We start from the raw sequence: 27,797 nt of genomic DNA, 5'->3' as shown, positions 1-27,797 counted from the left end.
TACTTTGCTGCTGTCTTTTTCACCTTCATGAGTCTCTTTGAGAACACAGGTCAGAAGGCACTCACTGTACATACTGAAAATCCCTGAGTGCTGCTTAAAACAATCTGACTGAGACACAAGCTATTATACAGGATGAGGTGGCTTGGAGGATGGATAATAAGCCTGTACAAAGCTCTTTAACTTCCAACCAGAGTTAAACCTAGCTCTTAGAAAGAAAGCTGGCCTGTCAGTTGGATTGCTATTTAGTTCCTGTGGCATTCAGCACATCACAGACCAAATTTTCATTTTATTTTTGGCATTTAACTTCTAAGTCAAATTTTAATAAACCTAAATCTATACAAGTGGAAAATCATGTGGTTTGAAAGTCATTTCAAAGTCCATTTATAAATACATCAACTAGACTATGTGAAGAAGAGGGCAATGCTTCAATGGCAACTTTCTTTTTCTAGCTTGACTGAAAACATGGCAGAGGTCAGCAGAGGAGAACATGAGTGATCCCTAGAGAGGCGCAAAGTGGACTCTGGGTTTCAGCTCTACTTTTGTTGAATATATGTACCAACCACTTCTATATGGTGGGCCTGGGTTTTTCCTTTATCCCTGGGAAGTGTACCTTAAAGAGTCCCTTTAAGCATATGTCTCGGTGTAGCTTTTTCAAGGCTCCTAGCCTGGTGTGGTGATGCATGCCTGTAGTCCTAGCTACTCAGGAGGCTGAGGCAGGAGTTTGAGGCTGCAGTGAGCTATGGTGCTGCCACTACACTATACCTGCCACTACACTATACACAAGCTGTCTCTTTAAAAAAATACTCTCTCTTTCTCACTCTCTCTCTCTCTCTCTCTCACACACACACACACACACACACACACACTACAGGCCCCTTCTGCTGACCTGATACCATCTGCCTTCTGAAATTGCATTCCTATAATGAATGCTTGCTTTCCTTGAGCACAGTGAGTAGCCTGAGAGAACACTGCCCTGATGGCTGCTCATGTACCACACATGAGCGAAGGCCAATGCTTTCAAGCCCTCAGATGTTCCCAAGGCTATCTATGATGAGTGAAGGAAGCAAACACCAAATATTTCACACCATACCTCAAGGGTGCTATTACTGTTAAACTTCAAAAGACACGTTACCTTTTGAGGCTCTATTGGATATGAGCCTGCCATTGAAACAGGCATACTACTTGGAAACATGATAATGGCAAGAGTTAAAACTAGTCCATGAACTGCGTAAGGAGGCTGCACAGAAATGAATACAAGGATATTTCTAAGTGTTATTAGACATTGCTTCTGATGAAAAGGTTTTTCGCATATATGATGGATATGTGGCCATAACGTGGCCATAATAACCATGTCCTTTCTAGTTGTTATTCAGTTTATTCTTTTAAAAAGACAAAGATGTAATTAAACTTTCCCATATTTTTAACTCTTTGGCAGAAAACATCTATAAGGGTAAAGTCTTGGAATCTGCAAATTTAACAGTTGCTTCAAAATCAATGCAACCATGGGTAAGTAGAAAAATACCTTGCAGTGATTGGTCATTCTCAACGTTACGTAGCACAACCCAGAAAATGTGGGTTTAGGAGCTAGTAGGGAGAATTTCCACATAAAGAGATTGGTCTGTTAATTTCAACAGGCACATTATTCCTGGGAAAAATGAGACTTTTAATTAAGTTTGTGAAAACTGTCCTGCTTATTCTTTGCCATGGAAGACAAAGTGTCCTTTACTTACCTACTCTGTGAAATAAAATGCGCATATGAAAATAAATCAACTTGCACACTAACCATAACTTCTAGATCAAGAAGGAATAAATAAGCCCAATTCTTTTTAAATTGGAAGCAGATTACCAGTTTGGAGGTTCTGGGTACCAGAGTAGTTTTAAAGATCCATCAGTGACTAAATTAAAGTAACATGTGAATTAAGAATAAATCATTCATTCAGTGTAATGCTGCTATAGTGAAGAATAACTAAAAGGGGAGTCCCACTTTATATGTGAATTAAAGGGTGGACCTTTTGGCAACTATCTTAGAAGAAATGAAGGCAACTCTCTGCGTGTCCTTATGGGGAGGGAGAGGACAATTCAGCATTGATAACATAGCTCGTCTCTTGGCAGCCCCGTGCTTCTCAGAGGGCTGAGGACCATACCTGGAGCTTGGGTACAATTGCTTGGTGTAGGACAAGAGGATGTTGGTCAGTGCTGAGCACGCTTTAAGCTGTGGCCTGTAACGGTAAGACCCTGGGACGAAAAGCTCTGCCAGGTCCTGATCTATTGCCATTGGGCCTGAGCCAATTGCTATTCAGGCCAAGACAACTAGACGGACCTGGCTCCATGGAAAAACCAACACAAACAAGTTGATGCCTGACCTCCTAATTTTGGCTCTGCACTAAACTAACAAGATCATTATTATTATTATGAAGTACATTAAAAATGCAAAAGTTCAGCTTCTGGGCTTACTGAACTGGAAATAAATTGCCAGAAGAGACCAGAGCTTTTTCAAATACTTTCAAACTCCTCAATTATTGCTCTGTCTCCTATTCTCATGTCCTTTATTTCTCCTCTTTTCTTTTTTTCCTTATTTCCTTTTTTGTTAGAAAAAAAAGGACTAAATCTTTCTGGTTAAATATTGTGATATTTTGCTCTTCTAGGTCATTCAATGCAAAATATGAAATATGGGAAAGTCACATAATCTACTGACAGATACCAAAATCAGTTGTCTTTAGAGACTAAGTAAGAATAATGACCCCCACAAACCCCTGCCTCTCGTTCTTTCTCTAGTTTGAGAATTTGAATCTCAATTCATGTTAATTTAATCAAGACAAAAATAAACAAATGAGTGCCTTAGTCAGAATGCCAAATGGATTCTGTATTCGTATCAGAAAACCACGTCACTGCTAAGATTTCAATACTTGGGAAATGATTTAATCTCCAAGCATTGTGTTGTTAAAGCAAAGAGAAGTAGCAACCAGGGCCCTTGCCTCTGTGTGCCTATACCATCACCCAGGGCAAGGCTCTGCTCTGAGCTGCAATCCCAGTTTGGTTTATGAGGTCTTCTGTTTAGTTTACAAAACCAATTCATTTGGCAGTATAATTTGTGCAGCCAATCACATCTAAGGCCAATAAGGGTTCTTTTATAGGCAAATATCTTCCCCTGTGGGTAATTTCACACATGAGTACAGCAATCGAGAACTAAAAATGGATTTCTGCCATTATCTTTTATATGACAAACAGACATTTTCACTTGGTCTGATGAACTGATAGAAATCCTTGTTCACACAGATTTCTATTTTCTGCATTCCAGCAAAAAAGAGAGGCCATAATAGCCAAGTCAGAAGTGGAACAGAGGGGCTTACTCTGTGGGAGTGTTTAATTATAGGCTCAATTACAACAAAAGCCATTCAATGGCTCATTTATGTCACCTTCCCGTGCATCCTTCTTATTATCAGTAGTCAAAAAGACATTACATTTGTGTGGGAGGCACACTGAGCAGTGGCCTTCACTCCGTTTGGACTTTTGCATCACAAGACATCTATTTTCCCTCTGCAAAACACAGAGTTACATGCTGGGCTAGAGCAATTTTGTAAGAGATTGAATTTTAAAGCCAGGGAAAAATACTGAGTTTGTAGAAGTGGTAGTGTAGCAGCTCAACAGATCCCAGAGACTCCTGCCCCATTACAATGGAATCAAGGGGTGGAAATGGAAGTGTCATCATTTTCTATTAGCTCTGTTAGCCACTAGCAAAATTTCTGCTTCCTGTCACTGCAACCTTTGCTCTGTCAATCTTAAAATTTTAGGGTCAGAGAGAAGAACGCTTCTGCCAGAAGATAGAACAAAGATTCCATGCAGGGAAAGTTAAGGCTGCCGCCTGGCCACTTTGGGCTCCTCATGCTTCTGAAACAATAGGCAAAGAAGAGAGTTTCAGTTCTGGGTGGGTGGCTGATCTCAATTACCAAGGGGAAACTGGACTACTACTTTACCAGGGAAGTAAGGAAGAGCCTGTCTGGCATACAGGAGGAGATCCTTTAGGGTATCTCTTAGGATTATCTCTTAGGATTATCATGACCTGTGATAAAAGTCAACGGAAACTACAATACATCAATACAGGCAGTACTACTAATGTCCCTGACCCTTCAGAAACGAAGGTTTGGGGTCACTTCATGAGGTAAATAACCATGACCCGTTGAAGGCAAAGGGAACACAGAAACCGTAGTGGAAGAACATACCAGCAAAAACCATGTGACCAGTTACAGAAACGAGAACTGTAATTCTCATAAATATTTCTTCCTTGTTATGAACACATTTATGTGTGTGTATATATAGCAAATATATTTGTTTTCTTCCTACCCTTGTCTCCTTATTATATAACATAACATTATATAACATTGACTTTACATCATAATATTAAAGGATATAAAGGAAAAGAGTGAACATCATCATTTAAGGACTTTGCATCTGCCTTTAAGGCAAGGGTTAGTGTGTTTTCCAATTGTATGCAGGATAGTCATTCATGTTAGGCAAAAATAGCACCTTATTATTGTCTTTATTTAGAGATTAAGTATTATTTAAAGACATGTGTAATTGATGCCAAGTTGAAAAGGGACAGACTTGTGATGGTTAATTTTATAAGTCAACTTGGCTGGGTCACAGTATTGGACCAAACAGATGTTTCTGTGAAGGTATTTTTAAAATGAGATTAACATTTAGGTTAGTAGACTTTGAGTAAAGCAGATTACCCTCCATAATATGGGTGGGGTGAGCCTCACCCAATCAGTTGAAGGTCTTTTTAAAAAAAGACTGAGGCCCCCCAAGGAAGAGAAAATTGTACCCCTAGACTGCCTTCAGACAACTCTTTCTTGGGTTTCTATCTCGCTGGTCTTCCTTGCAGATTTTAGACTTGTCAGCCTTCAATGGCCTGAACCAATTCCTTAAAATCAATCACTCTTTCTCTCTGAATACACACACACACATACACACACACACAGACATACATTCCTGTTGATTCTGTTTCTCTGCTGACTAATATAATTGGTAACATGACAATCTGTGACACTAAAGATCTTTGACTCTGATGTAAACTTGTAACAATTCCTCTCTGTGGTAAGTTTTAGAAGTGCAATGATATTTTTCAGGGAATATCAAGTGGTGTTTCATCATACGAGCTCTAGAATCAAAATCAAGGGATTTACATTCCTGTTTGCCTCTTCCTTGCTGTGTCTTGGACAAGTTCCCTACGTCTCCAAGCCTCAGGCCACTCATCAGTTAACTAAGGACAATAATAGCACCTGCTATATGGAATCACTGTGAGCACTGAATGAGATGAGATATAAAATTCTTGGTGCAGTGCTTGCCACATACTAAATGTTAAACAAATGTCAGTGATTGTTATCTTTACATCACAAAGAGTAAATTCTAAAGCCAAGATTGGTATAAAAATCTTCCTCAGATGCCTTTCTGAAAAGTTCACCACAAATCAATTTGAATTGCAAATGCAGTTATGGAACTGGCTATTTAAAAAAAAAGAACAGAACAATCAAACCATCTGGAATGGAACACATTTTTGTCAGTGCAAATAATGAACCTCTGGTTTATAGACTCCATGTTTGGACCTGCTTATTTCAAGATTTCTTTTCCTTCTTTCTTTCTTCTTCTCTTTTTTTTTCAAGAGATGAAGTCTTACTATGTTGCCCATGCAGTGGCTATTCACAAGTGAGATCATCACATACTATAGCCTCAAACTTCTGTTCTCAAGCAATCCTGCCTCAGCCTCCCAACTGAGATATTTTTAATAATGCATAATTACATAAGTCACAGGAATCCTCATAATTTTCTATACTGTTTACATTGTTTATCAATTTTGAGCAACTACTCTGCATTGGCACAAATCATGTTTGAACACCCATGAGCATATATGAGTAACTCTAGCAATTCACTTTGCTTCCTTGGTGTGGTAGGCTGAAAAATGGTCCACCAAAAGACATCCGCATCTTAATTCCTGGAGCGTATACACATTATAATATTTGGAAAAAGAGTATTTGCAGATGTGATTAAATTGAATATCTTGAGACGAGAGATTATCATTGGTGCTATGGACTAAATTGTGTCTCTCCAAAATTCATATGTTGAAGCCTAACCCCCAATATGGTTGTACTTGGAGATAGGGCCTTTAAGGAAGTAATTAAAGTTAAATGAAATCATAAGGGTGGGACCATGGTCCGATAGGATTGGTGTCCTTTTAAGTAGAGACACCGGAGAGCTTGCTCTCTCTTATTCTAAGAAAACAATATTCAGGAAAGCATAATGGACAACAATTCTAAATTAGGTATGATCATCTTAGCAAACAAAGCTGCAGTCTACTGCTTCCAAAGTATGTTTGTATATAGCATTTCATTTCATTTTTAAAACACCAATCCCTCAGAGAAGCATAGAGTACCACGATAAGCATCTTGATGCTAAGGCAGGTGGAGGTGTGAGGAGGTTTAGTAGCTACTAGGAGGTTTAGCAGTGCACTTAGGTCTCAGATCTTGTAGTGACAGCTTACACAGTGCCCAAAGGCCTTGACCCTTGGCCCAATTCTCTTCCCTGTCCCCTAATTACTTTGTTAGCTGCATTACAAAGTAGTAATTCTTTTTGTTTCTTCCATTCCCTATACTCAAGCTTCTAAGGGCAAGCTATCTTTCGTTTGCATAGGGGAAGGACGCAACTTTAATTCAACATCTCTTGGAATACCCTTAATGAATTATTGATAAACTTGGAAGCTGTTCTTTTTCAATTTATAGCAATGAACAATCATGAGGAAATACTATCATGGCTGTGGGAAGGAGGAAACCCCTTGACAAAATGAAAAATGAGCTGCCCTGCATCAGTATTGGAATTCTGTACTTCTTTCTTTTTCATGTACCTGGTGGTGGCAGGAAAGACAAAAAAATGAAATAAGTGGATGAGTAAGTTATTTGTAAAGAATATTATGAAATGGCAGCTGTCAAAAAAGAAATCATATTATGGGTTTAATGGGTTTTTTTTTCTAAATAAGCTATTTGGTTCCTGATAAATAGTTGCTACCCTCTCCCAAATAGCCTTCAATATTCACTTTTAAATTCCATAATATCATGGAGAAGTATGGGCATTGGGCTCAGAGTTTTGGGTTATTCCATGCTAAAACTTTACAACGCCATTATTATTGAATTACTATGTGAAGTACTATACAGTACTGTATAGTCCTTGAAATCCATGGGGTAGTAGAAAAAATGTAACTGAGACATTCAATAACATTGCTAGTTTCTTTTTCCTTTTGAAAATTAAACTTTATACTATTAATATTACAAAAATTAAATTATCTAATGTCTTAAGACTTGAAAATAAAGTGAACTTTGAGTTATGCTATTATTATATACACAAATTTTTGTCCTCAAAATCTAGAGGAGTCCGCTAAGTTGGACATTCATGAACCAATATATTCATAATCATCTATATGTGTCTATATATTTTTTAGGAAGATGGGCATGGTGAGACATCACTAAGCTGTAAAAAGACCTGTAACTTGGAAAGGATTTCTTTGCTGTAAAATTAGCCTGTGTGTACCATGGTCTCTTTTCTCTGGACATATGATTCTGGGAAAAATTAACTTGATAATATTATTGTTATTACCCAAAATGGTTTCCCCTGGGGTTCACTATATGTAAGAAATCAGTTTAGAATGTTCTCCCTGTCTCCCATGCTTTTCCTTCCCAAATAGCTCACTGTTCTTTATAAGCTACTGCTTTAACATTCCTTCTCTCACACATCTTAGCTCAGGGCCACTGGTTTGCATTGGTACCCACTCATTCCTTATAAGTAATGAAAACCATAAACTATTAAACTGAAGATATTTCACAGCATGGTGTGTATGCTACAGATATCCTTATAACAAAACTAATAGATACCGCCTTAGATGCTACCAAGAACTCAAATAGGGGCCAGGCACTTCACTTAAAACTGGGTAGAAATAATTACAATTGGCTTTGAAAACAAGTTTGCACATTTAAAGTGCACAGAAATTTGTAGCATTTTGTGTATAGCTTCAACCTTTAAGCAGCTTTATTAATGACACACTTTGTAGAGGAAATGGTTGCTTTCTGGTGCCAAAGACTAAAGAAAAGTTTGCAAGGACAGTTACAGTCTACATCAAGGGCCAGAAAACTAACAAATCTGGCATCTACCTGGTTTTGTGAATAAAGTTTTACTGGAACTCAGCCATGTCCACAGCAGAGTTGTATAGTTGTGCTGGAGACTGTATGGCCTGTAAAGCCTAAAATATTTATAATCTGCCCCTTCATGGAAAAGTTTGCTGACTGCTGGTCTACCAATATATCTATATCTATACCTACCAATATAGATGCCTAAACATTGTATGTGATAATGACTAATTTTATAATTTAATGTGGGATGATATGAAAACTAAATCTGAATATTAGCTATAATATAAAAATTAATTTTTTTCTACAAATAAAATTTCTTACCAAATGTTCAGCTTTTAATGTGAGTTCCATTCCTCTATAACCCCTTACATTGCATACAGTTACAATGGTATTGAACTGATTTTCTGATTTCCATGTTCCCTTGAGATGTTCCCTAAGCAATCCATCAATTCAGTCAAAGAATGAATCAAAACAGTGGCTCACTATTGTGTGGGATCTGAATTTTTGTTTTTCAGCTGGTTTCATCAACTTGAGACATAGAGTCGACATTGATCAAAAGCTTTCTGGCTTCCAATGTGAAAATTTCTAGATAATGTTCAGCCTAGAAAGTGGAAGGTTAAACTTCAATGTTTCCTGTGAAAATAAACCTTTCATTAAAAAAATTAATTACCAAACACCCACTGTGCCAGGCTCTGCAGTAGGCACCAGAGACACAGCACCCAGCAGAGAAGGAGCCCTGTGAGGTCTCTGTCATCCTGGAACTTAGTCCTGACCTCCAACGTAAAGCCAGTCTTTCATTTAAAGATGGAATTGATTAAAACACAAAGGAGACACTAGTACAATTCATAACTCCTGAAACCCCCACAAAGCAAGGGGACACAGCTACACTCCTGCACCTCGAATGTCTGGTTCCATGAGCATCCTCAAGGAACTGGGTGTGAAACTGGTCACCAACATGTACATTCTAATTAAATTGAGTCACATTGCTAAAGCTGAGGCCTCACAGCATGGTTATAATGTATTTATTTAAAAAATAAAATGTTATTCTAAAATAATTCAAATGAGAGGGAAATTGGCATATGACCGTAAGTTAGTACTTAGCAATCTAATGAGTGAAGAATTCTTAAATATAAAAATAGTCAAAACAGAAACAAAGAAAAACTTGGAATTTTTTGTTCATATTTGTCAATTAAAACTGATCATAAACCATTTTAATCTTCTAACCGGGGTCTGTTATAATTTTGTCCATTTTTTCAATAGCAGAGATTCCTATTTAGAGTTCCTTCTTATTCAAGGTGATTGCTAGCTTTGTTTTCAAACTGAAATAACTTTATTGTTTTGTGGTTATAAAAGTAAAAGTAACAAATGTTCATGTAGCATTTTAGCAATACATAATTTATGCAATACTTAAAAGTGTGAAGAACATGAAATATAAGTATAGTCATCACTCAGTATCCATGGGGAATTGGTTCCAGAATCTTCCTTGGATACCAAAATCTGTGGCTGCTCAAGTCCCTCATATAAAATGGTGTGGTATTTGCATATGACTTCCTGTATACTTTAAATCAGCTCTAGATTACATATAATACCCACTACGATATACCCGCTACAATACAGATGCTATGTAAGTAGTTGTTATTTTATATTCTTTAGGGAATAATGACAAGAAAAATAAAAGATCTGTATAAGGTTCAGTCAGTGCAGATGTAATTTTTTCCCCTTAATTATTTTCAATCCATGGTTGGTTGAATCCATGGATGTGGAACTCATGGATACAGAGGGCTGATTGTATTAACAATTCTACCAGCCCTAATAACAGCATTATTTGTTGAATATTCACTGTGCCGGATATTGTAGTAAATGATTTACATATACTATTTCACTTATGCCTCACAATTAATCTTACGAGAGAGATAGTAATTATGACCCCCCTTTGGTAGGAAAACTGTAGTTTAGAGATATAACTTTTACACAAGGCTGTGTAACTGGTTGTTTCAGAAATTCTTAACCAGGGGTCCCTGTATAGAATTCAAAGGGTCTATGAGCCCGGAAGAGAAACCTGGATTCTTATTTTCAATGACCTCTAACTGACATTTAGCAGCTCTTCAATTGCAAATGTAGGCATTGAGCTTCAGTGGTATTCGATGCACTTTAGCCTTTTCCACGAACAGAAATCATATACAGTGTATATTTTTACTTTGCATTACAATCGCTGCAGATCTCTCCAAATATCTCTTATGCTAATCACTGCTTTGAAATGACAGTAGTTAATAGATCTGATTCCAGATCTTGTGATTTGTATATTACTATATCATCACATTTTAAAATATTCGTTATTTTAATATAGTTGTTTCTGAAATCCCATGTACTTTATTTTAGACATTTTAAAAATTATTAAAACAGATCTCTAGGCTTCATCTGACTGCCAAACTGAGCCATGGCACAACAAATTTATAGACCCATTGGTAGGAAGTGGAGCTGGAATTCACAGCCGGGCTGTGACAACTCATGACAACACTGCCATTCTGCCTGCCCTTGGAAAAGTTTACATTTTCATAAACATCCTTTCAGATATGTCTCTATGGACACAAATGCTTGCTTAAATGTTTATGTATGAAAGTATGCATGTGACTATGCCAATAAAAGGTTTTGTTGTTTGTTTGTTTTTGAGATAGGGTCTCACTCTGTTTGCTTAGGCTGGTGTGCAGTGGTGCGATCTTGGTTCACTGCAGCCTTGAGCCCCCACGCTGTAGTGATCCTCCCACCTTAGCATCCCGAGTATCTGGGACCACAGGTGTATGCCACCATGCCTGGTTAATTTAAAAAATATATATGTTTGTAGAGATGAGGTCTCCTTTTGTTGCCCAGGCTGGTCTGAAACTCCTACGCTCAAGCAATTCTCCCACCTTGGCCTCCCAATGTGCTGGGATTACAGGCCATGCCCAGCCCAATAAAAGTATTTATGAGTAAAGATGTCAGAGGAGAGCAGTGCTTAACGGAATGAACTCTAAAGTCAAAACCAGGCAAATTTTTGGTAGCAACCAAATAAGAAAACCAAACCAAAAATCATATGGCATAAACTTAGAAAAGTTAGTTAAGGGAGAATCTAGGAGATTCCAACATGACTTAGCATTATTGCTAACCCAGCATTACCTATCAGAAGTCATTCAGAGGAAAGAAGTGGAGTTGGCTGACTCTGGAGATTAACAGAGAACTTTGCAATTCAGAGAGGATTGATTGAAGTGGTGTTTGGGTGAACTCAGGAAACAGTCAAGAAACTATTGTCAGGAATAGAAACCATTATGTACTTCCTAAGATTCTTGGGGAGGTAGAGAGTCCTTGGGGCTTGGCATTATCTGGGGATTTGTGGTGGACTAGAGGAGCAATTGAACTCCTCTAGTTCAAGGGGAAATAAGGTCGCAAGGGGGTTATACTCCTAAGAGTGGGATGGGTCATAGGTCAAGATGACCTATGAATGTAAAAACATTAGAGATGTTGTCAGACAAAGAGAACCCTGAGATACAATACTTGTAAGCTCTTTTTTTGAAGAGTAAGTCACACAACTCCTTAAATGATAAAATCCAGTGACTCATGACATTGAAAAAGGACTGGGTGTGTATTCCTCCATTTGCATTGCTATAAAGGAATATCTGAGACTGGATAATTTATAGTTATAAATAAAAGAGGTTTATTTTGGCTTATGGTTCTGTAGGCTGTATAAGCATGGCACCAAGATTCGCTTTGCTTCTGGTGGGGGCCTCAGGAAATTTATAATCGTGGTAGAAGGTGAAGGAGGTGCAGGCATGTCACATGATGAGAGAGGGAGCAAGAGAGCAAGGAGGAAGTTCCAGACCCTTTTAAACAACCAGATCTCATGTGAATTCACAGAGCATGCAGTCATTACCACGAAGATGGCACCAAGCCATTCATGAGGAATCCGCCCTTATGACCCAAACACCTCCCACAAGGCCCCACCTCCAACATTGCAGATTACATTTCAACATGAGATTTTGAGGGAACAAACACCCACACCATATCAGGGTGCAGTGCTCAACTTAAAAAAAAAAAAATATATATATATATATATATGTATAAAAACAGTTCTGAGAAAAAAAATGCAACCTAGGATAGAATTATCCTTTGAATTTAAAGAGTAGACATGTTTTCAAAGAGGTAAAGATTTAGGAATGCAACCCCTATGAACATTTCCTGGCAGACTCATTGCGAACCCAATGGCACTTCTGCAGTGAAACAAGACACTTGATGACCACCTGCTTTTGCATTATAGGGAACATATTCTCTACAAATGGACAAATTGCACTGTGCACAGCCTATACAACCATGCATAGCTGTATTGCTTCCTGACAATACCAGTAGTGATGAAGTCCAGCCTACTAAGGGATTAATCAAAATAAATTCAGAAAAGAACTTATATTTCAGAGACTGGTGGTACAGCAAATGTAGTAAGTGTGGAAATACGGTTTAAAAACCATAGGGATTATATTTACAGAAGTTAACTATTCAAATATTGATAATATAAAAATAATACAGTAAAAGTCAGGAAATGAGGGAGGACAATGTTAATCATCTTTCATGGAAGAGAGTAAATCACAACTGTTAACACTTTAAATATAGAGCTGAAAAAAGTCTTCAGTCCTTAGTGGCCCCTAGAGATGTGTAGAGTAGTGGTTCTGCTTCAGCCTTTAATGTTCAAGCCACTCTTTGTTTTATGTCTTAGTAAACTGACACTCTGATTTCTGTGAGCTTGGTTTATTAATATTCTGGTTCATGGAAGATGGATTCACCAGGTCTGCTGACAAAATTAGGTGACTGAATGGGCAAGATTGTTGCCATTCAATCTTGTGAATGTGACTGAAATGCCGGGCTGTTCACTTTGGTGACAAACACATCCCAGGCATTGTCCTGGGAGACAACTAGCTGTTTTTTTCCTGGCTATGCCCCAATCCAATCACAAGCCTTTCCATCTGAAACTTCTGCAGTATCTCTAGCCCGTTCAATCTTTCCTCACAGCTTATCATGATGACGTGAGTTCAAAATACTTGTTTTGTGATGTGGAGTTCAAGAATAGATTTACGTAGAAGGAACTTTGGCTTCTGGCTATAATTCTGGTCTTGCCTCACCATTTATTCCCAACTTCTCTAGTCCTTCTCATATTTCTGGGAAACGGAAATTGCTAATGTAGCAGAGACCAGCTACTTGTTCACTAAACCCATTTGCTTTTCATCCTGCATAGCTTGACTACATTTCCCAGCCTCCCTTGCAATTATTAGGTGTGGCCATGTGACTGAGTTCTGGCCAAGAGAATGGGAGGGGCTATAGACACATCATTTTAGACACAGCCATAAAAGTCTCCAGGCTGTTTAATAAGGAGTCCTACAGAGGACTCCAAGTGCCTAGCCCAGGCATGGGCAGACTTCTTAAAGAGCTAGACAGTAGTAACTATTTTGGGTTTATGGGTCATACACTTTGTCACAACTACTCAACACTGCCATTGTAGCACAAAAGCAGCCATGGATAATATGTGAAGAAATGGGCACAGCTGTGCTCCAATAGAACTTTATTTACTAAAACAGGGGGTGGCTCACAGGTTAGGGTTTTCTGACTCCTGCTCTAGAGGATAGCAGAGCCACAAAATGGAAGGCACCGGGGTTCCTGAATGGCTGCACGGAAATGCATCCCTTCGCCACTGCTAGAGCTAGCAACACTTACCCTAACTTATTCAGCAAGACGGAAGCCTCAAAAGGGGATGTACTGTTACAGTGCAGGGGAAAGCCAAAGTCAAACGTTCACAGATCTTTCACCTTGGTATTCCATGTGAAATGCTCTGGGCTTCAGAGATGCCTGTCTCCCTAATTCTCCTCTCACTAGAAAACTTTAAAAAGTATTGTAGAGTCATAAAAGACTAAGTCTTAATTTTTAAATCTCCTATTTCTAATTACATTTGGGCACTATGAGCTTAACATCCACAGCCTTTTAAGATACAAGAAACCTAACAGGCTACTTATGAGGGCATTTTAAAAAATAAGAAGTGAAGTATTGCTTTTATTATGCTCATCAGCTGCCACAGGTTGAGGCTGCCTGCCCTGGTTTCAAGTGCAGTGACATTACTGAGATTGCTCACTGCCACGGAGGATCAACAGGGTTGCTTGGCTCAAGATACCGATTCATGTCTAATGAAAGATTCCACTCTTAATGAAACTTTCCAGTCTCTGTAAACTCTCTGGCACTGGGACTCAGATGTTAAGGATAGTTGAAATTGCTGTCTACTAAAATTTTAGTGTTTTGGAACCTTATCCTTTGCATTATCTGCCTGGTGATATTTGGTGTTTCTGTCATCTTCACCTATAAATAAAAAGTTATGCACCCAAACAGTGGCTGGCACATAACAGGTACAGAATAAATAAATATTATCTGGATATCTTTCTTTTAAATTTAATGCACAATAATATGTTATTATAATGACCTCAGGTCCAGAGTTTCTAAACTTTGCTTGCCAAATCTCTTATAACAACCACCACAACAAAACAGTAAGAGAAGCTGGCACATGTGGGATGTAATTTTAGGAGCTGACGGGGAGGGTCAGGGTGGATCATGGAGCTCTACACCTGTCCTCATAGGATGTCACCTGGATTGCCAGCACAGGCTGCTGACATTTACAAACTTTTCTGATTGTTTTGTAACTCAAAGCAATTATTTAAAAATTATCTGGTATAAATATGAGACTAAGACATACAGAATGCTTTCTAATGAAAACATGCACATGAAATCCCAGAAAATTCACATTAATCACATGACCCGGAATAGCTGGAGTTGCGTTTTGGATAAATGATTTTGAAATCTCTCTCTCTCTCTCTCTCTTTTTTTTTTTTAGTAATTATTTGTATGATAAAAACACTCTCCTCATGCAAGAATAGTTTTATGGAGCCCATACCTTCCTAAGATATTCTTCAAATAGGATAATCTGTGGCTTCAGGCTGTTCAGCATGGAGAGCCACATAAGCCAATGGTCCAAGTGACGTGTTTAAAGGGGACTTGGAGAGTACTTATGATGTTCATTTTTGTCTGTTAGTTTCTAGTTTATTTTAATAAAGTTACAAAAATAATATGTCCTTATGAAATTACTCTCAACTTTATTACAACAATTTTGTGGCAATATTAAGCCTTGACATGTTAATAGTAGATGCGTGAAATAAGCCATCGTCATTTAAATGTCAGGCAAAAAGGAATTTTCTGTATATTTCATGTCAGCTGCTGTTTTGCTCAAGAATGTTCAGCACACGATGGCATACAGTGAAAGAACTGATTAGTATTTTACTTTAACAACCCTCAGATGTTTTGTATTTCTGATTGTCACCTAAAAATTTCATGGTAAGCAATAAAGGAATCAAATAATTCAGTTGAAAATGCCTAACACAATGTTTTCTACATTTCAATGCATGAGACCCCAGGCTTGCCTTTTCAAACAGGAAGTTGGAGAGAACTCATACAAAATTGTTAAGCTCTACATCTAGTTACAAAATCTTAGAATAAGGTTAATAGTCAAAAATGTAATGAGATAGGAATTACTAATCCTGAAACACATGTTTAAGCAGAGAACCGTATCACTGCTGGTCACCTTTTATACATTATCTAACTTAATCCCCTCTAAGGTTCCATAAGGCAAATCTCATCACCTTGAAGTTTAGAGAGAATAAGTAACTGGCCCAAATAACTTAAAGCATACACAGAAGCCAGTTTAAATCTAGGCTTCTTAGACTCTGAAGTCTATGCTCTTTTGGCCACACTATGCTGCTTAATTCATACTTTACATGGTAGATGTTGAAATAGTTTTCCCACTCCAATTTATTCTCTCTCCACATGATTTAGTGTTTTCTTTATTAAAATCACATACTAGCAAGAAACCTGAACTACTTTAAACATCAGTTAGGAAATTCAACAGAGCATAGTGTCTGTAGGCAGAGAATGTGTCTTCACTGCCCAGACACAGCTTCTGAACCACATGTCCACACATCCCAGCTGACCTGGCTTCTAGTCAGTATACCCGTATTGTCCTGGTAGAATTAGTACTAGTCCCATTGGGGTAGGCAGAATAATAATCCCCTAAAGATGTTCACACCCGAATCCCTGAAACCTGTGAATATGTTACTTTACAAGGTAAAAGGGACTTTGCAGATGTGGATTTTGAGGTGAGGATATTATCCTGGATTATCTGGGTGGGCTGAATGTAATAGCAGGTCTAAAAGAGGGAAGCAGGCATGGCAGAGTCTGATTTGAAGATACCATACTGCTGGCTTTGAAGATGGAGGAAGGGGCCATGAACCAAGAAATGCAGGTGGCCTCTAGAAGCTGGAAAGGGTAAGGAAATGGATTCTCCCCTAGAGCCTCCAGAACCAACATACCTCTACTAATACTTCATTTTAGCCCAGGTAGGCTTCTGACTTTCAGAACTGTAAGATAGTAAATTTGGGTTATTTTTTAAGCTACTAAGTTTGTGGTAATTTGTTACAGCAGCAACAGGAAGCTAACATTCTTTCAATTTCAACAGTGTCTTGTTTGTACAATACTGATAAGATGGTAGACCTCAGACCAAGCTCTGACCTTGAAAAGTCAGTACACCCTCCAATGGAAAAGCCTCCATGCCAGTCTCTTCCTGGGCTTAGTTTTGAGGGTCTCTGAGGCCCAGGCAAGTTCATTTCCTGTGCTTTCTGTGGATGGCTATAGATTTACTGCTCTGGATTCAATAATGTTGTCAGGTAATAAATAATAGAAATACATAACCACTTCTCAAAGTCTCGTAAGATTTAGAGTTTGCAGAAGCACTATGCCTTTCAGATAGACGAATTTACAATTAGATCATTTGCTTCCCAGGAACATGGGGCTTTACTGTCCAGTCAGCACAGCAGTCAGCGCAAGAGGCAGAACTGTTGCAGATAGTGGAATGATGGGACGGAAAAGGAATGGATTTTTTCCAAGAGTGGAAAGTGAAAAAAAACCTCAAAAACCCAAATAATCAATGTTAGGCAGGCGAGCTTCATTTAGTCATTTAGTTCTGCGTGGATAAGCAACATCTGTGAAAAACTAGCCCTCCCTTCCAACATGCAGATATTTATAACCAGACCAGAAAGCTACTTAAAGACATCATCATTAAGTTAAAGAATAATCTGTAATTGTAGACCATAGTAAAACCAAGTGAGCTCTCAGAGGTTACTAGGTCACTGGTTCAATCCTCAGCACAGAAGCTGAGGCCCCTTGGTACTCTCTCACATCAGTGTCCTGCTTCCTCTAGCCATGGAAACTCCTGCTTCCCAAGATAGTCTATTGCACTTTCAGGTACTTGTTAACAATGTGTCTTTATATTTAGCAATAAGTTTGTAACCTTCACCCTTTGGTCCCAGTTCTACCTGCTTGTAGCCATGTATGGTAAGTCTGAACCAGGGGCCTAACCCTGGCTGTACCCTGGAATCACCTGGGGAGTCTTTAAACCTCTGATGCTTGGGTGCTTAGAATTGGTGAGAGGGGGACCCAAGCATCAGTATTTTTATTTATTTATTTATTTGTTTGTTTGTTTGTTTGTTTATTGAGATGGAGTCTTACTCTGTTGCCCAGGCTGGAGTGCAGTGGCACGCTCTTGGCTCACTGAAACCTCCGCCTCCCGGGTTCAAGCAATTCTCCTGCTTCAGCCTCCCGACTAGCTGGGATTACAGGTCCCTGCCACCATGCCCAGCTAATTTTTGTATTTTTAGTAGAGATGGAGTTTCACAATGTTGGCCAGACTGGTCTCGAACTCCTGACCTTAGGTGATCCACCTGCCTCGGCCTCCCAAAGTGCTGGGATTTCAGGTGTAAGCCACTGTGCCTGGCCACATCAATATTTTTTAAACTCTTAGTTTAAGCTTACTGACTAAGCCCTTTTCCACACAACATTTCATTTAGTTTAAAGACGCCTCTCCTGGTGGAAAAATTCAATCCCTAAGGGTAACATACTGTGTAATTCCATTTATATAACATTTTGAAATGACAGATTTATAGGAATGGAGAACAAACTAGTGATTTTGAGGAGCTGGGGGTGGGTGAGGGAAGTAGGTGTGGTTATAAAGGGCAGCATGAGCAATCCCTGTGCTGATGGAAATGTCCTGGATGTTGAGTGTATCAGTGTTAACATCCTGGTATTGTACTACAGTTTTGTGGGTTTTTTTGTACTACAGTTTGGCAAGATGTTATCACTAGGGGTAAGTGACTAGGTAAAGCGTATAAACCAAGAATAAAATTCTAAGGTCCCCCAACCATCTGGATGGACCCTTCCTCTCAGCCAAAGGCATTCCAAAGTTAACCTGAAAAGCTAGTTCAGGCCATGATGGGAAGGGGGAGTTGGGCATGCCTCACTATACCCTCCTTCCTTTTGGAATTCAGGAAGAGCCAACTGGCATTAACATCAACACAGACCTTAAATATGATAAGAAACATTTATAATCTATTCTCTCTGAAGCCTGCTACTTGGAGGCTTCATCTGCATGATAAAACCCCAGTCTTCACAACCCCTTATGGTAAAGCAGACATTCCTTCCTACTGATAATAATTCTCTCAACCAACTGCTAATCAGAAAATGTTTAAATCTAACCTGTGACCTGGAAGCCTCTGCTTTGAGTTGTCTGGCCTTTCCAGATCAAACCAATGTAAATCTTACATGTATTGATCAATGTATTATGTCTCCCTAAAATGTATAAAAAGCAAGCTGTTCCCCAACCTCCTCGGGCACATATTGTCATGACATCCTAAGGCTGTATCACAGGTGCACCCTTAATCGTGGCAACATAAACTTTCCAAATTGATTGAGACCTATCTCAGATACTTGGGCTCACAGGGGTTAACTGGGCTTTCTCTATTATTTCTTAAAAGTGCATGTGAATCTACAATTATAGTCAATTTTTAAAAAGGCAATAGAAATAAATTTTAACTAGAAGAAATGACTACTCTGTTGGATCAATTCCTGCTTTAAGAAAATTTATATTTCAAATAGTAACAAAATGTATGTGTATTTTGCCATACCAAAAAAAAAAAAAAAAACCCCAAATCATTGCTGTATGAAATAAAAATATCCATTACAATTCTAAATTAGTGAATACAGTAATTTAATTTTCAGAAAACAGAGTTTCCCTTCTGATGGCATAATGGGGGGTTACTACATGGTTTCCTCTTGAGCAAAGTTACTTATCCTCAGTGAATAGGAACATACAAATAATAGGAGGAGAGGATGGATTGCAGAGAATTAGCATATCAGCCCTCTCATTTCCTGATGCTTGTAAATTTGAGGAACCCCAGGGTTAACCCCACATCAGCAGAAGTGTGGGAAAAGACAGGCTCAGACAGGAACAGGCACTGTTCGAGTACACTCTTATCAAGGACAGTGGTTCTCAAACTCAGAGGGCATCAGACTGCCAGGGGGAACCTGTTACCAGCCACACTTCCCCAGACACATCTCCAGATACTGACTCTGTGGCTTAGGGGTGTGGCCCACAAATCTGCATTTTTATCAAGCACCCCAGTGAAACCAGACTTTCAGGAACACCGCTCTCAGGCATGCTGGGAGCTCGCCTGGATCTGAACCGCCCAAGCAGTGACTGCAGTCCTCAGCAGAACAACAGATTTTAATCATCTTTCCTTAAGGAAGATTAAAGGGATTCTTCTAGTTCAGAAGCTTATAAAGTAAATTACAAGATTAATTGCTAAGAACTGAGTTCACACCAAGTAACGGACTAGATGTGGATGCTTAACTGAAGAGGAGAGAAGAATATTGCTGGCCACCTGCTGTGAGGATGAACCCACTGCCAGGTGCTCCCCAGAGCTCTGGAAAATGACTGGATGTGTGAGGAGGGGGATTTTGAAGGAAGCTGGTTTTCCCGCACTGGTTAGGAGCAGTACGAGAGGAACATATTGTGACCTTGCTTTTTACCCTTTATGAGGACCAAGGTAGCTTGGGAAACAGCTTGTTCCATACAGACAAAACAAATTGCAAACAATAAACATTGCCCAGTCCTAGATACTTTCTCTAAGCTCTTAGTTTTGCCACTGTATTCGGCAAAAGGCTTCATATAAAATAGGAACTTGTCGGGGGAATGGAGAGATGATAGCTAGAGGGTACAAACTTTCAGTTATAAAATGAGTGAGTTTTGGAGACCTAACCTACAGCATGATGATGATAGTTAATGGTAATCTGTACTTGAAATTTGCCAAGAAAGTAGATCTAAAGTATTCTCACCACACACAGACACAGACACACACACACACACACACACACACACACACACAGAAAAAAGGTAACGATGTGAGGCGATGGATATAATTAGCTTGATTGTGGTGAACATTTCACAATGTATACATACATCAAAAAATCATGTTGTACATCTTAAATACTGTATATAGTACAATTTTTATTCTTCAGTTATACCTCAATAAAGCTGGAGGAAAAATAGGAACATTATTCCTGTCTGCTGTCACAGCCACTTTCTCAACTTGTACCGTCTCTCAGATCTGTTTCTGATCCTCCTAGCTACTAACCAGCTTCATTTGTATTCTCTTTTTCACCCATGTCTGCCCTTTTGCATTGGTTTCTTGGCTATGACTTTTGCTTTTCTCAGTAGTAATCCTGATTATTCACTTCAGCTGCTTTGCCCCTGGTCATGTCAAGTACATGCTCTTTTTAGCTTATTGTTTCTCCAGGAACGTCTATACCCAGTTTCATCTGGATGAAGATGCTTTGCTCACCAAGGTGCCCCATCAGCTGGCCACCCCCGAGTGCTGCGGATGGTGGCTGTAATACCATTGGTGAGGAACTTGGCTAAAAGTGGCCAGAGTAGTGTCTCTTTTCTTCTGCCTCTTCTTCTTTCAGCTGTCCAAGTTTGGTCTTATCTGCTTGGACATTCCATATTTGGCCTGTTTCACACTGGGTCATAGTCCCTGTTGACTCTTGTCTTATAGGACTAGTTAAGGAATGGCAAGTGGTATCTTCTCGCATGTCAATTCTAATTGATTGTTATTGGCAGCAGCGAGTGTGGGGTTAAGAGGAGTAGGATCTGACCTCAGTGTGCCATAATCAATTAGTCATGCTCCCTAGGGTGAAGATGTGGGCAGAGTTTTGCATTCTGAGAGGCTGACATCTTTGGACTGGACAGTTTCTTCTTTTCTTTAGGGCTGATGCATTCACTGCCAGTGCCTCACATGATCTCTTTGCATTCCTTTACTCAAACCCCAATCTTTTAGTAAAAAAACTATTTCTAGTGCATTAACGTTTTCCATTCATATTTGCTATAAAAATATCTGCAAAGCAGAAACTGCAGGAATTGTGTCTTTTCTCCAAAGAGAACATACTCTGCCAAGGCCTTTGGCAGAATCCATTTGCAGCTGTAGTTTGGGAATTGTACAACTCTTCCTAGGTTCATATTGGAAAAAGAGTAGCTTCTGGGCTGAAAGCTGTCAGGAAAACTGTCCCCAGTATTCAAAAGCTCTTTCCTTTATGGCTGTTTCTCATCTCTTACTATCAATTGTCCATAGTTACTGATCTCATAGGACAAAATGTCTCTGTCTTATAATTGAAATGTGAATACCCAAATCATGGAGGTTCACACACCCGGTTACATTCTTATTCCCTACACAAAATCAGGACATTTGACATCCAGGCATTCCCACCCATGTTCATTGTTTCCTACAAAGTATCATCTTCACAAAGGAGCACTCACTCAACTTACCTTGTAGTGGAAGAGAAACAATCCACAGAACAGGCTGTACAAGTCTGCTGTGAGCAGAGAGAGGTTGACTGAAGTGGCGCTGGTTTTCTTTATGACGACTGGCATAAAGCTGTAGAGACCAAACATGCAGGCACTAAAGCCAACGTAGAGCAGTCCTGGGGGAAGAGTAAAGAGAAGGCAGCGTCAGGGCCTCCTCCAGGGCATCTTCAGCATCCACAGCAGGAAAGAAGGGGAAGAGTGCACACCACCTGTCACTCACACAAGGCAGTTTCTCTTTACCCCTATTCACTGGTGCTTATTATTGGATAACACAGTACAAAAATAAAATAAGATCAAAAAATAAAAATTTAAGTGTGAAAAATGAACTTTCTGCTTCTTATTGCATTGCTGACATTTTGCTTCTTCTGGGAAGGAGTGCCTCTTAGTGGCGATAGTCAGAACACAGAATCAAGGTTTTTGAATTCTCCCAATTGTGCTGTAATCAGCTTTTGCTATTCATCTATTTTTAAACATTTTTTTTTAACTCTTAGTTTTTAATTTGAGTAATAGCAACAAAACCATTTGCTATCATGTATTGCCCACAATGATGAATAACTACGTAGTCTTTAAAGTTGAAGAGCTTGCATGTCAAAGAGACCCAGACTTAGAATACTGAATTGGAATCTTGACTGTGTGGCTTTGGGTGGATGAATTCATTGCTGGGAACACAGGATGATCTGTCAGTCTCTTCCAGATTCGTGAATTCTGTTCTGCCCTACCCACAACACACAGAGTCCTGCCCTTCCATCACATATCCTGGCCTACTGTGAACTCTCACGTGTGGGCTTTCATGACCTTAAAATACTATGTGGCCAATCTCTCATCCTCAAAATTTCTCTCTCTTTCTCTGTAATTAAGCCTAGACATGGGTACTCTATTTTGCAGGGTCCCAAGCAGGAGTTTACAGCTAAATCTGTACTTTCTCCAAATGTTGATACAATGCAAATGTAAAAAAAATAATAATACTCTTTTCTCCACCTTGAAAGAATAAGGCATAGGATAAGCATAAATGCTACAATTCAGTGTCTGCTTGGGCATTACAACATAATAAAAATAACCTTTCCAAAGGAATCCTTGATTAAATGTGTCTGGTGTGGGCTGTGGGCAGATTTGCTTCCTCTGACTTATGGATTTTGGGGAGTGTGGTAGGTACCGAATATCTGGTCTTTCTGACTATGAAGACCAGGGATTCATCTAAAGATAAATTGGGTTTGCCCATATGAAAAGTGCTTAAGGGCACAAAATCATCATTGCATATGAAAAGCCACATCAGATCTACAAGAAAATTATTCTGAACATAAGTAAGTAAACTCAGTACAATAGCCCCCTCTAGCGTGGTGGAAGTGCCCTCGGACGAAGGGGGACCAGCCACTTTCCTATTTAGGAAAGGTAAAAGTCCTATGCATAGATTCCATCGCAGTAATGTTAGTTTGATTTTTAATTCTCCATCAGAAATTTGAATTCCCTAAAAACGGATAGTTTTCCTGGATGTGTTTTCATGCTACTTGTAGTTCATTTTCCTTTTAACCAAGCTACTAAAAATGCAATAAATGTTACATAACTTATGACTAATACATGAAAAGACATAAAAATTAATTTGGTACTCCGTAGAGAAATCTGTGACAAGATCCATCCTTAGATTAATCCACTAAAAATAATAAAACTTGATCAGAACACAGTCTAGGCAACAGAGCCTTGTTTCTTTTTTTTGTTTTGTTTTGTTTTTTGAAGGTGTCACTAATTTATATACCATGACTGGGTTAGAAAGTTCCAGAATAATACCCTTCCATCATTTTGCGTGGACTTTGACTTGTGGGCTCTGTTGGTATATTCACTCATTTATTCAACTGTTATTCTCTGAGTACTAACTATGCCCTGAGCACTCTGCTATGGGCTAGGAACAATGAAAAATAAAATAGACAGGAAGCTTAGAGTTGCTATTAATGCTATGCAGAAAGACAAGGGTTTCCTAAAGAGAATGGCAGGAGTTTGCTTTAGACAGGGTGGTGGGGTAGGGCTACTTTGTGGAGGTGGCATTTACCTCAAGTGCCGAAGGACCAAAGGAGACTGCCATGAGAGGAGCCAAGGAAATCTGCACATGAAAAGTTCCTGAAAGGGACAGGGCCTCAAGTGTTCCAGATGCTGACCAAGGCCAGAATGGCTGAGCAGAATGAAGAAAACAGGCAGAGGAAGCTAGAAAATTGGGAAGGGAATGGATTATGCAGGGCTTTGCAGGTCTTGGAAAAGAATGTGTATCTTATTCTAGTTGTACGAGGAAGCCATTGAGGAGTTCGCAGCAGGTGACCAAAAGAATCTGATCTACATTTTCAAAAGATGATTTTGGCTACTCTGTGGAGAAGGGATTGGAAGGAGAAAAGCATGGGACCAGTTACAAAGACTAGTCAGAATGGCGGTGTCATAGTCCCGGCAAGAGAGGCTGGTAGCTTGCTTGGTTTTACTTGAAACGGCAGTAGAGAAGGGAAGTGTCTGGGTTTGTGAAGATTCAACAGGCCCTGGTGATAGCCTGATGTAGGTGGTGAGGGAAAGGATAGCATTGAAGCATGCCCAGGGGTTCTGGCTAATTTAGAAACTGGGTGAACTGTGACGCCATATACTGAGATGGAGGGAGCTAAAAGAGGACCAGTTTTCAGGAGAAATAAAATGCTCCATTTTGAGTGTGTTGTTTTAGACGCTTATGCATTATCCAAAAGGATCTGTCCAGTAGGGAGCTGGATATATAATTGGAGGACTCAGAGAAGTGGTGAGATTTTACAAGCCCAGTTGGTGGGCAAAAGAGAGTAGGAAAATAAACACATGGAACTTTGCTAACCATCCTACCTTAGGATGCTTCCAGCTAAAATATTCTCAACCTATTTTTAAATACTGCAGAAATTAGAGGTAGGGGGATAGGAGTGGAATATATACACTATCACGATTAACAACTAGGTCAACCAATGTTTTTGCATGTGAATATACTGTTTCCTAAGCAAAGCATAGCCAGCCTAGTTAACACATGATTAAATTGAGAGTTGGAATGCAGCATCGCTGCCCTTTCTTGACTGTTCTTAGATGGACATTAGATAGTTAATGGACATTAACAATGCCTCTGAAAGTCCACCTTTCTGTCCAGGTAGGGTTTTCAATTGATCAGCATGATCAAACAAATGAACTGAATTGCTTTTTGACTGACAACTACAAAATGGCTGCAGTAAGTACATTTATAACAGAGTATGTGTATAAACATTTCCTCTTGGAATGTTCTCTCTGTCACTAAGGATAGAATTTGGTCACTCTTGCGCTTATGCACTAAAGTAATTTAAGCTACAGAGATGGGAAATACTATTATCAGCTAATATGGATTGTGCACTTACTATGTGTCATGTACTTCATGTACAGTAATTAATCTCCACAACAGTATAATGCTGATAACTATTGCTATCCTCTTTATATAGGTTAGGAAATAGGCTTATAGATTCAAGAAACACAGTCCATACTGGGTTAAACAGAGGATATGTTATATGGAGTACAAGTTACAAAGGTGTTCAAATGGGTGCTGGGGAAACAGGGATGGTGAGACAACCTGAAGATTAGCAATAGCAGGGAGTTACTCACAACCCAAGAGCTAGGGAAATACAAGAGGAAGGCCACGTTACCCGGGGTCAGAAGTTAGGGAAGCCCAGCAGGGGTAGAATCACAGAGGAGACTTAGCCACATCTAGAAGAGATCTGACCCCAAACAGAGGGACACAGAGAGAAACACCGGTTTCTTCCTTTCTCCCACCTCCAATCTCCCTCGACTGCTTCCCATTGGACAAAACTGACTGGAATCCAGTTGACAAGGGAGGCTGGGATGTGGATTTGCATAAGCAGAGCAGAGGAAAGGGTAAAAGATGGATCTGTGAGTAAACAGGCAAAAGACCAGCTTATAGAGGTTAAATAACTTGCCCTTAGGTCACACAGGCAGCCTGACTTTAAATTCTGAGTACATAACACTCATCTATATTGTTTAATTATTATAAAGAGAAATAAGGTTTTGAAGGAACATCCTATTGACTCTAATCAATACCTCAGTTAATATTTTTTTTAATATATATATATATCTAGAGAGAGAGAGATACTATATATATATATATATATATATATAGTATGTGTCTGTATAGGCTACATATATTTGATCTCATCTTTTTCTTTGGGATTCCAGTGGTGTTCTTTCTCTTTCTTTTGAATATACCAGAGTTTTAAAATATTATTTGTAATTCTTAAAAACAATGGCTAGGTCAGATGACTCCTCAGAACATATGCATTAGGTTAAGTGTATAAAGGGCACTGGGCTAGCTTTGCTCAGATACGTAATGCTCTGACGAGCATCACCTCAACTCCCCAGGCCTCAGGTTCAACATCGGTAAAAAGAAACGTATACTTTTTTTTTTTTTTTTTTTTTGAGACAGAGTCTTGCTCTGTTGTTCAGGCTGGAATGCAGTTGTGCGATCCCGGCTCACTACAATCTTGGCCTTCTTGGTTCAAGCGATCCTCAGCCTCCTGAGTAGCTGGGACTACAGGCACGCACCACCACACCCAGCTAATTTTTGTATTTTTAGCAGAGACAGGGTTTCACCATGTTGGCCAGGCTGGTCTTGAACCCCTGGCTTTAAGTGATCCACCCACCTCAGCCTCTCAAAGTGCTGGGATTACAGGTGTGAGCCACTGCGCCTGGCCAGGAAAGGTGTATTCTTAATTATCCTCTAGGTCTTTTCCTGTTCTGTAATCCCATAATTCCATATTCAGGGAGAGGGCAAATCTTTTGTTTTGGCCTCCAGGAAAAATACTAAAACCAAAACCAAGACAAGCATCAACCACAACATCAAAAGTGAAGAAGGTTCCTGCATACCACAAGCCGGTGCTCACTGACCTGCAACATACTTTTTCTTTTCTCTGACATTTGACTTTCACATCGATTACACTTGTTCACACATCCTTTAGCACAGTATGACCCACAGTATGACAGTATGACCCATGGGATAAAGGGAATGTTCAAGTTGTTTATTAGACTTATGAATGTGACTCTAACATTCCTGCTCCCCAGGAGGGTATTTTAGCATATGAGGTCATACGTTTGACTTGAGTTTACTGATTAGATCATCACAACCAGTCTTTCTGTTCAGTAGAGTAAAACAATGGAATAAAAACAAACAACAATAACTATTATCCTCTTGCTTTTAATTGCTCTATATTTTGCAATTGACCAGAGTTGTAGGAAAATAACAAAATCTGTTTTTAAAAGTGCCTTCAAGCTAAGAAAATAGAAAACATGTATCCCAAAGAAAAAAATAGAAAATATATTTATTATCCCAAGGAAACAAAAACAACAACCATCTTTCCACTTTGATAAAATGGCAACCACATGAGTTATCCAAGAGATTATACGAGGTTAGATTACTAATGTGGAGAGAGGGGAGGCAGATAAATTCATTGACAGATGCTGAGAAATGAACACCTCTTGGATTCTGGTCTCCTAAACAGAAGAATGTGAGCTGTCCACCAGGACATAGCCATCAGAGCTTGGCCTCTCAGGTGACTTCTCAAGGAGTGTGAGGTGGATTTGAAAGGGTGCTGACCTTCCCTTGATGTCTCCCTGCCTCTCTGGCCCATGAATTGCAGTGGTTGCTATGCCATCTCCCAGTTCCACAGAAAGAAGTGCAATGTCAAGCTTAAAGTCTCCTGCCATTGTCTCCACTGCTTCCCTTTTGTCTGTATTTTGTGAGATGAGAGAGGAAAGAATAGGACCATCTTTGTTGCTTGTCATTCATTCATTTGCTCACTTAGTAA

General features: G+C 39.3%; 1 protein-coding gene across 1 annotated transcript in view; it reads right to left on the bottom strand.

Moving 5' to 3' along the window:
• The window catches only part of SLC35F1 (solute carrier family 35 member F1), a 420,547-nt gene that overhangs the window by 5,604 nt on the left and 387,146 nt on the right, over positions 1-27,797 (bottom strand). The window contains exon 7 of the mRNA XM_038000977.2: positions 21,934-22,088. Coding sequence (XP_037856905.1) covers positions 21,934-22,088 — 155 coding nt within the window. The remainder of the gene's footprint in view (positions 1-21,933; positions 22,089-27,797) is intronic.

The sequence above is a fragment of the Chlorocebus sabaeus genome, chromosome 13 (genome assembly GCF_047675955.1).
Source record: "Chlorocebus sabaeus isolate Y175 chromosome 13, mChlSab1.0.hap1, whole genome shotgun sequence".
Lineage (NCBI taxonomy): Eukaryota > Metazoa > Chordata > Mammalia > Primates > Cercopithecidae > Chlorocebus > Chlorocebus sabaeus.
This window is presented reverse-complemented; position numbering and strand designations above follow the sequence as displayed.